Genomic DNA, 17,277 nt, shown 5'->3' on the forward strand with positions numbered 1-17,277 from the left:
TAAAAGGGAGGGAAAGGGAATAAAACAATTGTTTAATAAGTTGTGATGATCGGAAATTTAAGTTACGGCGAATTAACCTAGCAATGGAGCATACGCGTTTAGTAACTTTGTGTGTATGAGTGTTAGAAAACGAAAAGCTGCAGATTTTTGGTAGTAAAAAATAATAATCGCAGATGTCATTTACTACATATTATGCTAATGTCTACGCATACATCAGTTTCCTTCGTGTAGGCAAGGCATATGTAACATAATTACTCATAAGTATGCCACTGTACCTTTATTCAATTCAAAAAATTTCACTAATGGTTTGTTTCACCACGAACCAGTAAAAAGAAGGACTACGTGAAGATTTTAATCTTTTTATTCATCCTAGTAATTTCGGGAGTCACACTATTGACTACTAACATCTCTAAATTGAGAAGGAATTTTTGTGTCGGAGTTTTAGTCAGCCCAATGTAGCTTTATTGAAATTCATAAACTAGCTTGGTTTGTGCGAATGAAGTTAAATAATGAGTAGTTTAGAAAAAGAAAAGGTTCGGGAAAATGACCAATATGGTTCAGTCGTCGAAGTGGGATATTCCACCAGCTTTATTTCAACCCATACCAAGCTTAGAAGAGTTAGGCCTAGGCTCAAAAGAATCTGAAAAGACCACAGACATAATAAAGAAATAGACACCTTACGCGGAGTTTGATAACTAGCAGACAACCGGCAGTTGTTCCGTATTCCTGGGGTACTACATGTAAAGCGCCACTTAAGTTAGGTGGCGCTTTAGGCTAGGCGCCCACTAGCTCTCCGTTTCGTATCCATCCTGCCTTCCACAAGGCATTGTCTCCGTTACGAAGCAAAGGTTTGTAAAAGCTAGGACGGAGATGTTACGAAGAGCAGTGAGCGCTTGGCCTAGGCTACACGTAGTACCATTAATGTATTTATTTCAACCATGAATATCGAACTATATCAATACCCTTTCTACCATCTGGGGCTTAGATGGGCGGTTCCTTTCTGCGTTTTATGTAATCACTTGAGCCAATCAGGAGACAGACATTTGTCATTGACTCGATTCACAAAAAGTTTCCGGGATTGCGCGATTTAACCGGCGCAGAAAATGACTAGTGATTCTTAGAAAAATACCTCTACTACTACAAAATCAATTGATAATCATATATAAAGGAATTTGTTATTCATATTCTTACCTATTTTCGTTCAATCAAAAAGATGTGTATTAAAATTTTAGAAACACAATTTAACACTAAGCCTTGGCACTGAAAGTTAGTCAAGTTTCAAACCGACGTCATGATAGCTAAGCCCCTCCCATCCTAGCGACTGAGGTCAGACTACCTAATGCAGTTCGATATTCATGGTAGTACCTAACGCTTAAGAATATTTATCGGGTTTAAAATCAGAGTGCCCAAAGCCAACCATATCTTTGAGAGACGAGCCAAACCGTTCAGCCCTCCAGTCATTCCTCTGGTTGCACCTAACCCACAGCACGACACTCCGCCAAAACATGTTCAATATCTTCAAAATACCACCCGCACAAAGGACATTCAGGTGAGCAGTCTGTCAGCTTACTCTGACGCCCCGCTGTCAACAATGACCCAGATCGGTCCTGGAACAGCAGACTGCTGATCTTTGTTCCGTCATAAAACATCTCCGGAGCTGGTTTTTCCTTAGCCGAGTATTGTCGTAGGCTGTCTTTGCTCAGTACTCTAGCCTTCCAAGCACATTCACCACTGTATATACGTTTCAGCCGTTCCTCTGTTTGTACCAGCCCCATACGAACGATCCCGACTCTCCACAGCTTTTGTCCACTCCGTAGAACTTCTCTAAACACCGCAACAAACTCATTTCACACATCCGAGCTGCAAAATATTTATATGAAGCCTCACTTGTGGATTTACTCCCAACCAATCCCAAAGCTCTCTATTCTCATGTGGCTCACTCACTTAATCCTAAAAAACCCCTAGCGGTGGTCGTTGATCAAGCAGGGGACACCATTCGGGATCCAACCGCGATTGTTGAAACACTCAATGCCTTTTTCCGGTCGGTTTTTGTCGACGAAATCCATGAGGAAGCGGTTCTTCTGGGTGACTTTTCTCACAACTCGAGATGTCAACCCTTCCTGCCCGTGATGAATTAACTACCCAGGACTTTGGCCTAACATATGCCACTGTCCGTAAGTATCTCAGACGTCTGAAAATAGACAAATCACCGGGCCCAGACAACCTTCATCCACGCCTCTTGCGAGAGGGCTCGTCTACACTTTCCACCCCCCCCCTTCTCGCCATATTCAAGCGCTCCCTGGAGTCCGGTCGCTTGCCTACGATTTGGAAACAAGCCAACGTTACGGCGATCAGGAAATCACCCGCCTCCAGTGCGTACGACAACTTCCGGGGTATTAGCAGTAGCGGCCCCAGCAAGTTTCTCTGGTGGTGCGAGATCTCATTGTGGCGCCCCCCGCCCATATGCGGTCGTATATTCGTTATTTTTTAAATCTATTTTCAATGTGGAGCCTCATTTGGAGGCTGTGTATTTAGAAGATTTATTTTCTCAATTTACTTCGCCTCCTAGCGATTTAACTCCTCTTGACTTCGGTTTGACGTACTCCACTGTTAGACGCTACCTACAACAGCTATCGGTTGCTAAATCTCCAGATAATGTCCACCCTCGGCTGCTACGCGAGGGCGCTTCGATTTTAGCCTCGCCTTTACTCTCGCTTTATACGCGCTCTATCTCACTGGGTAGACTTCCTGGGTTGTGGAAACATGCGAACATCCGTGCTATCCGTAAAACCCCTGGCTCCTGTGCCTATGATAATTTTAGAGGCATTAGTCTTACCTCTATCCCTTGTAAGCATTTGGAGACAAATGTTCGAGATACTTTGGTGTCTTTCCTCGAGGGTTGATCGTTCTTCTCTAAAGTTCAACATGGTTTCCTGTTACGGTGATCTTGTTTCACTAATATGTTGTCCACTCTTGAGGCGGTCACTCGATGTCTTGATGGTGGTGACTCGTTTTATTTAATTTATTTGGACCTGCGGACAGCTTTCGACACGGTGCCACATTCTCTACTTATTCGTAAACTGGAGCTTTTAGAGGTCCCCACTACGATTGTACATTGGATTTCTGAATTCTTGACTGGTTGCTCTCAGCGGGTTGTTTTGGGGGGTGCGCGTTCTTCTTGGTGTGACGTGACCAGCGGTGTCCCCCAGGGTTCGGTTTTGGGTACAACTCTCTTTGTCATCTTCATCAATCACATGCCCCAGGTTGTCAAGGAGTATTTTCTGAAACTATTTGCAGACGACAAAAAAATAGGCCGCAAAATTTCGTCACTGGGTGACTCGACGTCCCTACAGAATGACATCCAAGCTCTTGAGCGATGGGTGTCTTCCAAAAGCATGGGTTTCAACGCCTCTAAGTCAATGGTACTGCATTGTGGGGATAAAAACCCTTCTTTGGGTACCATTAGAGTGGTAGGCTGATTGAGGCTCGATCTGTAGTCCGTGATCTTGGGGTTATGCTCAGTGGCCGTATGTTTGGAGCTACTCATAGTCATGCTACCGCTGCTCGTGTTATGCGTGCTCTCTGTTTACTACACCGTTCCTTTTCGCATTTCAGTGTTAAGTCGTTTACAATATTTTACAACATTTGTATATATTCGCCCTTATCTCGAACAGGGACGTCATTTGGGTAGGGCAAGGGGGGGCATTGCCCCCCCCTGGATTTCTATGATCTTAAAATGTTCATGCATATCTTGGGAAATTTTTGGTTCTCGCTATTATCCTGAAAATCAATAGCAAATATGCAATAACTATTTCGATTAAAAATCCCAAAAATATGAAATTTGATGGGTTTTTGTCCTTTTAAAAAACTGGTTTTCCGGAGCTCTATAGTTCTGCCCCCTCCTGTAAAATCCTGAAATGACGTTCCTGATCTCGAATACTGCTCGAGTATTTGGTCGCCCCATCTAGTCAAAGATATTGAGCATATCGAGAGAGTACAAAAAAAGCCACGAAATTGGTTAATGGTATGCGTACTCTTTCTTACGAAGAGCGCCTTAAACGCTTAAATTTAATGTCCCTTAAGGACAGGCGTGCAAGATATGATCTCATTGAGACGTTCAAAATGATTCATGGTCTCTACAATGTCCAATATAATGAGTTTTTATAGGTCAAATGGTCTGGGCGCAAAGCCTCCACAATTGTCAAAAAGCGCTGTAATAGCGCGCAACGCCGTGTGTTTTTCACTCAACGGGTTGTGAATGATTGGAATCAGCTCCCGACAATTGTGAAAGTTAAATCCTCAGCCCCAGCGTTCAAGACCCGCCTTGATAAGTTTTGTGGCTGGTAAAAAAATAAATAAAAAAAATGTATATATATCTCTATATAATTTTCTATCTGCGCGCTGTATACCCATATTGGCTCTTAACGGGTCGGAGTGTGTAATAACTGGTGGCTTTACCGGGGAGTCAGGGTCCGAATCTTGTAACCAATAAGGGCGGTGGCGCACTGGGAGATGTTAGCTCCGATCAAATGGTCCTATCTCCAACTCCGACTTCGGTCAGGTTTGGGCTGGATTCTGAGCTTCAGCTCAGGCTAACGGAGAGGGTCCAGGCAAACTGGCCGCCTCGGCGGATTGGGTAGCCTGCTGTGGGGCGGCGGGTCTCCATATGCGGGCATGGCGGCCCTGTTTCCCGGCCTTTTGGAGTCCACCGGGATCTCCGGTGCCAGCTGTGATGGGTTACTTGGGCTGCTGTGTGCTCGTCGTTCCCCTTTAGGAGCTCTTTCCAAAGGGTTTGGCTCTCTACCTTCCTAGGTAGGGTGTCGGCCGGAGTTGCCAGAGCATCCGCTCTCATTCCCACTGCTGTGTGGGAAGTGGCGAGCTGGTCGAACCGTTGCTGCACCTTCTGCTGGGTTGAGCGGCTTGCGTCAAGGGTGCGACCATCAGTAGTAGGGTTCTGCTGCCCATGCTGGTTTTGTCACCTGTCCGGGCTTGTGGACGCTGGCGTAGGGCATTCTGATGATAGACCTCCGGTGGTGTGGTTTAAATCTTACCAGTACACCGGGCTATAAATCTGACACGTGCTGTGTGCTCGTCGTTCCCCTTTAGGAGCTCTCTCCAAAGGGTTTGACTCCTTACTTCCGTAGGTAGGGTGTCGGCTGGAGTTGCTACAGCATCCACTCTTAATCCCACTGCTGTGTGCGAAGTGGGAATTGGTCCACCCATTGCTGTACCTTCTGCTGGGTTGAGTGGCTTGCGTCAAAGGTGCGACCATCAGTAGTAGGGTTCGGCTACAGATGCTGGATTTGTCACCTGTCCGGGCTAGGTGGACGCTGGCGTAGGGCACTATAATGATAGACCTCCGGTGGTATGGTCTTTGTTACTAGGTACGCCGGGCTATAAATTCTGACACACTGTATACCCATATTGTATGTCACTTTCGTTCATATTGTTTTCTTTTGTTTGTATATTTCGTGTTTCAGGGCTCAATAAGTGTATTTCACTTTCTTTTCCTGACTAATAAAATTGTTATTATTATAGTAATAGTCCTGTTTATAAAAAGTAACTTTTCTTTTATAAACAGGATTACAGGACTATTACTAATATTATTCCTAACTACCTTTCGTTATATAATATAACTTATATTTTGGCAAAACTAACGTTAAAAGTTTAGTATTCATTTCATTACTAATTACTAATAAGTTAGATACTGACACATAGTACCTGAAATTGTCTTCTGCTCAAAACTTGACTGCTTCTGTGAAAGTTCGTTACACAACTAGAAACTTTCATAAGGGCCTTTCGTCTAGAGTGTTCTAGACATAGATATAGGAAACGTATATAAAGGTCTAGATAAAATATTTCAAAGGGAGTGAATACGGAGGTGACAGCTAGCAGAAACGCCTAATTTCTGCAGGCTATCCTTATAAGGCGCTATCTATCGGTAAGAGAGCTCGTGCTATCGTCGCGAGAGAAATTGTTTCCTGCTTAAAAATTATACTAAAAGTCACCAACAGATGGTGTCTAAAGACTACGGCCTGCGGAAAGGTCAAGCAATTAGTACTAAAATGCTAAGAGAGCTCGCGCTCTTGGTCACGTGCCTTCACGGGGTCTGCTAGGTGTCAATTCCGTATTTTATGTTAGGCTTAGACGCCCCGAAATTTATCTAGACCTTTATATACATTTCTTATATCTATGGTTCTAGACTACCGTTCTAAATTGACAATTTTAACTAATTTCACAACAAATAATTTGCTTCAAATACAACGAATTCCGGTTTGTTCTTCTTTACTACGTCGTTGTTTCTGCTCTATCGAGAATTTGATATTATATACCGATTAATTTCCCAACAAAATCGAATCGAGATTACTTAGTGAATGTGGAACTTGGAAGGGAAATAATATAGTAAAGCAAAATACACGAATGGAAATAATATAGTTTGTATAGTTGGGCATGACTAAATATAATATGTTAATAGAATATATTTTATTGATTTTGTTTACTTACTTTGATATTTTTTTAGGGTGCAAAATTATATTTTCAGGCGTTTCGGTTTGCGGTCAAAAATTATTGGTCCCGTGGTCCCGATCCCGTTTCGGCGCCCCCACCTATGACGGCGCCCGTGCGGTCGCACCGTTCGCACCGCCCTAGGGCCGGCACTGGGTATTAGTCTTACATGCCTCTCTTGTAAAGAACTAGAAACTAATGTTCGGGACACACTGGTATATTTCCTTGATACGCGCTTGTTCTTCTCCATCGACCATTATGGGTTTCTCCTAAGAGGGTCGTGTTTTACCAACCTACTTGCTACCCTGGAGGATGTAACTGAATGGCTTGACAATGGAGACTCGGTTGATCTCAACTATCTGGACTTACGAAAGGCCTTCGACACCGTCCCCCACTCCTTGCTCATTCGTAAACTGGAAGCTCTTGAAATTCCGTGTATGCTTCTTAATTGGATTTCTGACTTTTTGAGCGGTCGGGTTCAACGGGTGGTCCTTGGTGGTGCTAGCTCCTCCTGGACTAAGGCAAAGATAATATAACTACGTTCCCTAGATTCGAAATTAGGGCGTTTCTCGATAGCGCGTTTTCTCGTGAGGCTTTTACTGAGTTCGCGCCGGAAGTCGGAAAAATCGGGCTCCATAGCAGATAACCCAAGATTATATTACTCACCTCAGTGGCGCCGATCCCATGGGGGCGGCGGGGCCAAAACCCCCATTGGTAAAACCGCCGATGTTCAAGGCCGTTTACTTTTAAGCATCCGTAACAAGAAAGTGTCGCCAGCAGCCTCATTCCAAGTTTATTAGTGAGCTTCGGCCCCCATTGGGGAAAAAAGCGATCGGCGCCACTGACTCGCCTTTAGTTTTCTTTCGTTTAGAAACATTTTTAGAGCTACAGGCATGATCCATTATTGTTTTAAAACAATATAACGCAAAAATATCTAGTATCTTGAAAACCGCAAGTCAAAAACCACGGCGCAATTTTCACTAAAACTTTACGTTTTAACTAGATGTCGGTAGCCACTAGCCCTGCCAGCTCCATGGAGGCAGTTTTTTCCGACTTCCACCGGGAACTCAGTAAGAGCCTGCGTTTACGTGCAAGGAGATTGATTTCGAATCTAGGGTACGTATAGTTATATTATCTTTGACTAAGGTCATAAGCGGGGTGCCTCTGGGGTCTGTTCTCGGTCCTACCCTGTTCGTTATATTTATTAACGACCTGCACTCGGTGGTTCGCGAATCTCTCCTAAAACTCTTTGCGGATGACAACAAGGTTGGGCAAAAGATCACCTCACTATCGGATGCACACGCTCTTCAGAGCGATATTGACGCTATTGAGAGCTGGGTGGTTTCAAACGGTATGAGCTTTAATGCTGAGAAATCCATGGTGCTCCACTGTGAAGCGAAAAATCCAAAATTTCATTACCGGCTGAGAGGTAGAGATATTGAAGCCCAGGCTGTTGTTCGTTACCTCGGAGTCATGCTCTCTGGCCATCTATTGGGGACGTCGCACAGTAAGGTGGCTTCTGCTCGTGGGATGAAGGCCCTATACATGTTACGACGCGCCTTCTCGCACTTCAGTCCTAAATCGTTTAGAATCCTGTATCGTACAGTCCTGATCAAAAGTTTCTGGCCGTTTTTGTTTGGCAGTCAATTTGTTTCTATTTTAGGTAGAGAGCCGAGTGAGGGCTTCACGGAAAGAATACCCTCACGAAAATATTATGCCGGTTACGATAATGCGCTACCACTAGTAGGGCACAACCCATACCGGAAATAGTAAAACCCCTCCGAAATGGCGTCACGAAAAAATTTGTATAATTTGTCGTGTTTACGCTCGTTCGACGCGTTATCCTATTTAAAAACCAAATCTGGGTTCACTTTTCTAATCGGAATTGTGGTTGAAAAGTTATTGAAGCAATAGTGACGACGTAAAACACGAAAATTAACCCTAATTTGGTTTTCAAGTGAAACAAAAGCAAATGTGAAAGTAGTAATATTTGAAATAATATCGCGCGAGACCATTTATTAAAATTTATAATTATAATTTATTAAATAAATGGTCTCGCGCGATATTATTTCAAATATTACTACTTTCACGTTTGCTTTTGTTTCACTTGAAAACCAAATTAGGGTTAATTTTCGTGTTTTACGTCGTCACTATTTCTTCAATAACTTTTCAACCACAATTCCGATTAGAAAAGTGAACCCAGATTTGGTTTTTAAATAGGATAACGCGTCGAACGAGCGTAAACACGACAAATTATACAAATTTTTTCGTGACGCCATTTCGGAGGGGTTTTACTATTTCCGGTATGGGTTGTGCCCTACTAGTGGTAGCGCATTATCGTAACCGGCATAATATTTTCGTGAGGGTATTCTTTCCGTGAAGCCCTCAATCGGCTCTCTACCTAAAAGAGAAACAAATGGACTGCCAAACAAAAACGGCCAGAAACATTTGATCAGGACTGTACATACATACGTCCCCACCTCGACTACTGCTCCAGTATTTGGTCCCCTCATTTGGCGAAGGACATAGATAACCTCGAGCGTGTGCAGCGAAAGGTCACAAAACTTGTAGCTCGATTACGCGGTCTTTCCTACCAAGATCGCCTCAATCGCCTGAACCGTGGCTACGTTCAGCGGGACTCAGCGCTGAGGTCAGCGCTGAGCGTTGAGCTTACTGTACGCTTTTTTTAACTTCCGGTTTCTACGTCATGTTGCTCAACGAAGTCAGCGGTCGGAGGAGCAGGTTTTTCCGTTGCTCATCGGTGTCGTGACGTCATTCGACAAAGTTAAAGGAGGGGTAGCAGACGATATTTTGTTCGTTAAGTCAGCGAACTTGAAATCGTACAACAACTTTTAGATTTTTGTGACGTAGCGTTGATTAAAAGAACTCAACGATAACTCAGCGGTTTTTCTCCGTTGATAGTTGTTGAACGCAGCCCTTATGTCGCTCGCTGATAGACGTCTTCGGGTGGACATTGTTGAAACCTTCAAAATTATCTATGTTCATTATGCCGTGTCTGCAGCACAATTTTTGACCTCAAATGGACAGGGCGCAAAGCTCCCACCATTATTAAAAAAAGGTGCCTCGGTACGGTTCGGCGTACTTTCTTTACCCAACGCGTTATTAACTCTTGGAACTGTCTTCCGTCGGACGTTAAAATTAAATCGTCGGTGTTTGCCTTTAAGGCCCGTTTAGATAAGTTTCGCGGATGGTTCTTATTAATGTGTGTGTATATATTGTTTGGGTACTGGGTGTATTTATCTATAGCTATGTCTATGTAATCTTTGCTCTTTTATTTATTTTTGCCTGTAAACTCTAGTGTTTTTTTCCTTTCAATTACTGGTCCATTGCTTGTTCATTACTTGTCCCCTACGCTGGTAGCAGCACTTGCCAGGGAACTGTGAATTATCTGACTGTATTAATTGAGTGTAATGTCAGGGCACAATAAGTGTATAGCTTTCTTTACCTGATGAAATAAAATTATTATTATTATTACTAAAATAATAGCCGTCGGTTTATCAAACGTAGAGCTAGTTGTGCGACGGCATAATCGGCATTTGAGATTCAATATCTGTTAAACAAACCGTTATTGGAGAAATAGAGCTAGTGGCATACTTATGAGTAATTATGTTACATATGGTGTAGGGTATAATCGGTATAATCTTCTTGAATTTGGCGGTTTCACTTGATTTAAGTGTTGGAACCCCGTAGAAAGTCACGTGACAAGACTCCAAAATATTTTTTCAAAATGGCGTGTTATTCGGGTTATATGGGGGGTCAATCAGTCCAAACCAAAGTGTGTTAACGGTTTTTATCCGGTTTTAGACTTATATTAGTCATGATAGTTAGTTAAAAAAAACATAAGAATTTTCAGTGGCATCGAATAAATTAATTTAACATTTCCAAAGTAAGTATAAAAATATTATTTTGTTGAGGTTTTCGTGGGTGTCGAATAGCGAAACCAACGATGCGTTCGGGTTTGCCGTTGATCCGCTGCATTGTTGTTGACTGTCTGTTTATAAAAAGCCTAGCCTGATTTCCTAGGCTTAGAAACACTTCCTTTTTGCTAGGCGCATTTCAGCTATGAAATGAATATCGTAACATGATGCAAATATTTCCGAATAGCAAAATTTTTACTAATTTTTGTTCGGTTTCATTTTAGTTAACCTAGCCAGGCCCTAAATATAAAAATAATTGATTACAACTACTGTGTAGGCCTACGAATTATACTGTATTAGTAGGTTTATATGTATATGTGATATACAATTTGAAATTATGCCTAATATCATAGATTTTAATATTCAATGATAGTACAAGATTTATCATAGCTGTTATTGAATTTTTTTTTTATTATTTTTAAGTTGGTCAGTTTTATAAAATAAAAAGCTATACATTTTCTTCTCTACATGAAGGTAATTATGGGAATTTGACATAATTCTGGATTGTACTTCACAATAGTCAACATAATTTACATAAATTAACTTTATTTTAAAAGTGTTTAACTCTACTGAGGTCCCATTTCTTTCAATTTCTAATGTACGCCAATTTTTTACCTTTAGTTTTGCCAAAACATAGGAATGTAATCTATCAATAAGAAAATATTGGACCAGTGTCCTTTGGTGTAGTTGGTCAAAAATTGACCATGGCAGATACAAGACGGCGTGTAAAACTATATGCATTAAATGCTGAACGGCAGTGGGATGATCGGGGTACTGGTCATGTATCCTCTTCTTACGTTGACAAACTTAAGGGCATGTCTTTATTGGTTCGGGCAGAATCAGATGGTATTTAATTTTTAAATTTGTTTTTGAATATGCATTACTTTGTATATCGATGTATTTGCATTTTCCAGGCAATATATTGTTAGAATCAAAAATTCAGCCTGACACTGCTTATCAAAAACAACAAGAAACTTTAATTGTTTGGTCTGAAGGCGATAATTATGATTTAGCTTTGAGCTTCCAAGAAAAAGCTGGATGTGATGAGATATGGGAAAAAATTTGCCAAGTATGAAACATTTAGAGTAGTTTTGTTGTGGATTTTTTTTGTCTTTAAGATAAGTTTAATTTTTAAAGGTTCAAGGTAAAGATCCTTCAGTAGAAATCACTCAAGATATAGTTGAAGAATCGGAAGATGAACGTTTTGAAGATGTGTCAGATACAGCCCCTCCAATAGAATTGCCCCCCTGTGAACTAAGTCGTTTGGAAGAAATTAGTGAACTTATAAGCACCTGTCTACCTTCTCCAATTAGGAGAGAAAAACTTGCCATGGCAATTGAAACTGAAGGCTATGTGAAAAAACTTCTAGAGGTGTTTCATGTCTGCGAAGACTTAGAAAATTTAGACGGGCTTCATCAACTTTACGACATTTTTAAGAACCTCTTTCTATTAAATAAAAATGCACTTTTTGAAGTTATGTTCTCGGACGATGTCATATTTGACGTTGTAGGGGTATTAGAGTATGACCCTAGTTTGAAAGTGCCCAAAAGACACCGGGAATATTTGAAAGGAGTTTCGCGATTTAAAGAAGTGGTTCCAATTGCTAATCCAGAATTGGTGAACAAAATCCATCAAACTTATCGGGTTCAATACATTCAAGATGTAGTCTTACCAACGCCATCTGTGTTTGAAGAGAATATGTTGTCAACTCTAAGTTCGTTCATCTTTTTCAATCGAGTTGAAATTGTTTCATTGTTGCAGGTTAGTAAATTAATTTTCGAGAAGTTAGTAAAAGATAATGTTTTGTAACCATTTTTAATTTAAATCTTCTGAAGGAGGATGAGAAATTTTTGGCCGAGCTATTTGCGCAATTGACAGATGAAGCCACGGATGATGAAAAACGAAAGGACCTTGTTCTATTTTTAAGGGAATTTTGCACATTTTCACAAACTCTTCAACCTCAGAGCAGAGAATCATTTTTCAAGGTAAATAAATTAGAGGTAATAAAGGTAATAGAAAACCAGATTACTCATTTTATGATGTTTAGGCTCTCTCCAACCTTGGCATATTACAAGCTTTGGAGATCACATTGGTTAGTATAATTTTTTTTTATTGGGGGTGAAAAAGATGTATAAATTTGCACATTGTATTAAAGGGGATGGATTACCTGACCATCAAGTCTGCGTCCGTTGACATATTGTCCTACATTGTGGACTTCAGTCCGTCCATGGTTAGAGAGTATGCTCTTCAACAAGCTGTCACTCAGGATGAAGTATGTATTCTTCTAAAAATATTGTTATGTACAGGTTTTTTAACAACTGTAAATTTCAGGACCAGCTAATAATTAATATCATAATTGAACAGATGATTTGTGATTCTGATCCAGGTATGGTTATTAGGTGAAATTTATTCATAAGTCCAGAACCGTTCAAAGAACTGATTCTGACTGAGCTATGACGTCACCAAAACGTCCTGGACAGTTCAGAACTTGTACAAAAAATTGGAATTCCATCCTTAAAGCACAAAGCACGTATTGACTAGTCTAAATTAAGAGAGCTCAGCCTTGGGTTCGTGATGATACCTGCACTGGAGCAGGTACTGCTTGAACAGTTCGGAAAGGTCCGAAAACCAGTTCCTACGAGCAAATAGTTTGTGTTACAATGGTTCGATAATTTTTTTGGGGGATAGTTTGCGCAAGGACTCATTGAATGGTTCTAGACTGGCGAATAGTTTTCACCTATTATAACACCTAATAAAAATTTTATTCTAATCATGTGTGTCATTTCAGAGCTTGGTGGAGCTGTACAGATATCTGGTATTTTAAGGCTTCTACTAGATCCTGAGAACATGCTAGCTAATGTTAATGTAATTGTAATGTATTCTTTGCATTTCTGATCCATAAATTCGAATTACTTATATATATATATATATTTTTTTTACTTTAGAAATCTGAAAAGACCGACTTCTTAAACTTTTTTTATAAGCATTGTATGCACGTTTTAATAGCCCCAGTTTTAGCCAACACGGCTGAGGATAAGCCCAGTAAAGGTAAGTTTTTAGCATGTGTTTGTATTTGTAAACACAATTCTTAATTTATCCATTTTACATTTTCAAGCAGAAGACAGCCAGACTGCCCAGCTATTAGGTTTAATCCTAGAGCTGCTAACATTTTGTGTTGAACATCATACCTATCACATCAAAAACTATATCCTCCACAAAGATCTCCTTCGAAGGATACTGGTCCTTATGAAATCTAAACACACTTTCTTAGTTTTATGTTTGTGATTTTTTATTTTAAACTTTCTCGTGTTGTGGGAAATTAACAATTTTTATTTTTATTTTTAATTTAGGTGCATTACGTTTTATGAGAAAAATAATTAATTTGAAAGATGAGTTTTACAACCGCTATATTGTAAATGGCAATCTCTTTGCTCCTGTTATTGATGCCTTTAAACGAAATTCTGGAAGGTACAATTTACTGGACTCTGCTGTTGTGGAAATGTTTGAGTTCATCAAAGTGGTAATACAATAAATATGCCTTTGATATTGTTAATTTGACTAAGTATGTTTTGGTTTGTAATAGGAGGACGTAAAGTCTTTGTGTACCCACGTTGTGGAGAGGTTTGGTAAAATTTTAGACAAAGTGGACTATGTTCAAACTTTTAAATCCCTAAGACTTAGGTATGAGCAGCATCAAGATAGACTGAAAGATCGACCAATTGACGGGTATGTATCTTATGAAATTACAATTTCATTGTGAATATTTATTTAAAATGGTTCAAATTCTCTACAGGGTTCCCTCTATATTAAGAAACAATCATTTTAGACGAGACCCACGCCAGTTGGATGAGGATGAAGAAATGTGGTTCAATGAAGATGAAGATATGGAAGATGGAGAACCCATAAATGATACACTGAATAAAAAATTGGATGACGAATTTGAATTTGGGAAAATACTCGAAAAAAGAGGTATTCTTGTGCTTTGTACTCCTGAGTTTATTTAAATGTTATGTATGTTATTTCTTTTATCAATTATTTGATTTAAAAGAGCTATATTTGTAGTAGAAAATGATAATAGTTGAAAATTTTGTACATAGAATTGGCATGTTGTATTGAGATATTAATATAAATAGGAGAAAAAAAAACTGAATCTGAAATGGATAAATTTCTGCTGAACTATCGCAATCTTTCACTTTGTTTATTTTTATGTAGCTGCTGCGAGAGATGCAGATGGAAAAGAAAATGTGAAAGCTGTTCACAATAAACCTGCATCACCTGTGATACACAAGAGAAGTCCTTCCTCTCCGAACAATACTACATCAATTGTTACTACTGTGGAAGTGAAATCCTCAGCGCTTCCCAGAAAAGTAAGGTTTTATTGCTTTAAAAATAAATTTTTCAAGATCGCAATTGTTGTTGATATATTTAGTGGAGAAATCTTTCTCTGGAAATAAAGAAATTGCATACCTATTATTCTTTGTAATTTGTTTCCACTAAATATTGCCTCTATAATCCAAGTTCTGTGATTTAATGCGGTTTTATTTTGATATATCGTTAAGTTTCCCAAATTGGTTAATTTGTTATCACCCATTTGCAAATTAGGGATTGGTGGATTATCCTGATGAAGATTCGGACGAAGAAGAAGAGCAAGATGATGAGAACTCTAACCTTCCGGTTTCAAAACGTCCACGGTTATCATCATCATAGCAGTGATTTTTTTAAAACCCCATTGGTTTCCGTGAAAATGTGAAACATTTATAACATTTCCTCGGGTCATTTGACCTTTTTAACAGGACGTAATTAATAAAACTCATTTAAGGAAAATGAGCCCTTGGCCTGACTAAAAGAAAACATTTAAAAAATAAAAAGACAGCTGCCTTATTATAAACAAAATACACAAAAAACATATTTAAAACAATTTTGCAAAAAAATCATCCGATATTAGAAGCAGAGTGATTGTTTCATTTTGGGAATTTTTATTGGTGCAAAAACATGTTTAGGAAAAAACTGGCTTTGTTAAATTTTGAAGAAACGTTTTTACTACAGGTCTACCAAATTCTGAAGCACATGCTATTTAAAAAAATTACAATAAAAGGCAATGATTTACAAAAAAAAAGTGCTAATACACGATAGAGAAAGTGGCAAACAAAAATTTCATTTTTTGACACTGCCTGAAAGTGAATTGTTCCTTAAAAGGAAAAATATCCGGTGGAATTCGATTAAAACAAAATCTGTAAATCTTTTTAAACCCTCATTTTTTATTATTATTTTAAATATTTCTGATTATAAATCCCTTTTGGGCAGGCCTGAAACTAAGAATGCTACTGAATATTAGTTTGTCTATAATTTTTATTGTGTCCTTAATAGATGGTAAATTTGGTCAAAGCTATTTTGAAAAACGACATTTTTGTTAAACAGCTAAATTTGAAACAGTTCTGTCTAGTTCGTATTTATCACCTCGATATGTTCTCAAAAGCTTTTTTGGAAGTTTATCACTTGTAGTTATCGATGTTTTAAAAATATTAACTAGTTTGTGAAATATGATTGGGAAATGTTTTTCTTATAGTATTTCGAATTCAGGAGACCACAATTCATATACATTTTCCAGTATTAGTTCCCAAAAAAATAACCTTAGACGGAAATGTATATTGCTCGCGAAAGTATGAATTGTTATCTTCGTTCTAGTGTCTCATTAAAATTTCCCTACTCCCCTCCATTTTTAATTGAAGCCAGTGGTAGAAAACTACCATGTAAATGTGTGTATATATATTATATATATAATAAAGTACATAAGATCGCACCAACTTGTGGTGGTTATAAGAGAACATTGCCTTCCGTAAAACATATTAGGGGAATAAAACAAAAGTGTGTATTGTACTACGGCTTAAAAAAATACCAGTTTAAACCATTCTGTTTTAGAGTAGCCAAATGTTTTCTATATTTTGTGAATAATGATATTTTTCCTAGACTTTTTTGTTTTAATAGAGAGAAGCGCGATTCTTACATTAATAGGAAAGAGTGGTTTTAACAATTTAAAAAGTCTATTCTGTTAAATTTTTTGGCTAATTTATAATGATTAATGCCCTCTTAAAACTATGATTTCAGTCACATAAACAAAAGAAACAGTTTTACAAAAATGGTTTTTAAAAATGTAAAATTTTATTTAGTTTTAGACTGGTTAACTTCTCCAGCGTTTGGGGAAAATAAAACTAACTGGACAAACTAAATCCTTGGACAAAAATGAAAAAAGAAACCCATCATAATACTGGACTCTAATATTTTTATACAACCTTTTGTGTACAAACTCCTTTGACAAAAATGTAATTAATGATGGTTGGGAAACTTTATGCCATGATAATGCTATAAATTTCAAATTGTAATATTAAGCTACATTATTGAACTTGATATACTTTCTAGTTTGAAGACCAAAAATAGTTTTCTCAACAGGTTATTATAAATACAAAATATTTCTAGAACTTAATGAGGCATGCCTTTTTAAAAAACAATTAAAAAAATTAAATTTGGCACCTCATTTGTTATAAAATATTGAACTTTGAAAAAACAATTTCTTTCACACTCAGCTGTTTAACAAATGACTGTCATTATTATTATTTGCATAAAAATATAATTAGTGATATAAATTCTGTAAATTTTTTAAAATCCATCAAATAACGGTAAACAAAGCTTAAAAAATTAGTATTTCATTCTTATTAAAAATGGTCCACGCTCACAGGTAGGGTTCTTTGTGTATCTAGAACATTGCCCATGATGTTGTTCTTTTTATTGAATAAAAAGTGGTTGTTTAAATATCTAGGAATTGTGATAATTAATTCCC

General features: G+C 38.6%; 1 protein-coding gene across 4 annotated transcripts; it reads left to right on the forward strand.

Annotated features, from left to right (window-relative positions):
- Window positions 1-10,259: 10,259 nt before the first annotated feature.
- Window positions 10,260-17,253, forward strand: flfl (serine/threonine-protein phosphatase 4 regulatory subunit 3 flfl). Of its 4 annotated transcripts, none has more exons than XM_090181543.1 (16): window positions 10,260-10,411; window positions 11,064-11,288; window positions 11,357-11,511; window positions 11,580-12,203; window positions 12,278-12,427; window positions 12,490-12,534; window positions 12,598-12,714; window positions 12,774-12,828; window positions 13,231-13,313; window positions 13,388-13,490; window positions 13,558-13,719; window positions 13,793-13,962; window positions 14,026-14,168; window positions 14,236-14,411; window positions 14,655-14,809; window positions 15,045-17,253. In XM_090181543.1, exons 2-16 carry the CDS (start codon window positions 11,147-11,149, stop codon window positions 15,147-15,149), a joined length of 2,385 nt encoding a protein of 794 aa, XP_090037669.1. In that variant the 5' UTR covers window positions 10,260-10,411; window positions 11,064-11,146; the 3' UTR covers window positions 15,150-17,253. The 4 variants fall into 4 exon arrangements, with proteins under 4 accessions (XP_090037669.1, XP_090037670.1, XP_090037671.1 ...); XM_090181544.1 differs by having other exon boundaries at window positions 13,561-13,719; XM_090181545.1 differs by having other exon boundaries at window positions 13,231-13,307.
- The last annotated feature ends 24 nt before the right edge of the window (window positions 17,254-17,277 follow it).

The sequence above is a fragment of the Leiobunum rupestre genome, chromosome 7 (assembly GCF_980474605.1).
Source record: "Leiobunum rupestre chromosome 7, qqLeiRupe1.1.hap1, whole genome shotgun sequence".
In the NCBI taxonomy this organism is placed as follows: Eukaryota; Metazoa; Arthropoda; class Arachnida; order Opiliones; family Sclerosomatidae; genus Leiobunum; species Leiobunum rupestre.

Bases quoted from the DNA above. Each gene is read 5' to 3' on its own strand.
- flfl (XM_090181543.1), top strand. From the start codon at position 11,147: ATGGCAGATACAAGACGGCGTGTAAAACTATATGCATTAAATGCTGAA. The intron at 12,829-13,230 runs GTATGGTTATTA...GTGTCATTTCAG, and splicing joins GATTTGTGATTCTGATCCAG to AGCTTGGTGGAGCTGTACAG. The intron at 13,314-13,387 runs GTAATGTATTCT...TTTTTACTTTAG, and splicing joins TAGCTAATGTTAATGTAATT to AAATCTGAAAAGACCGACTT.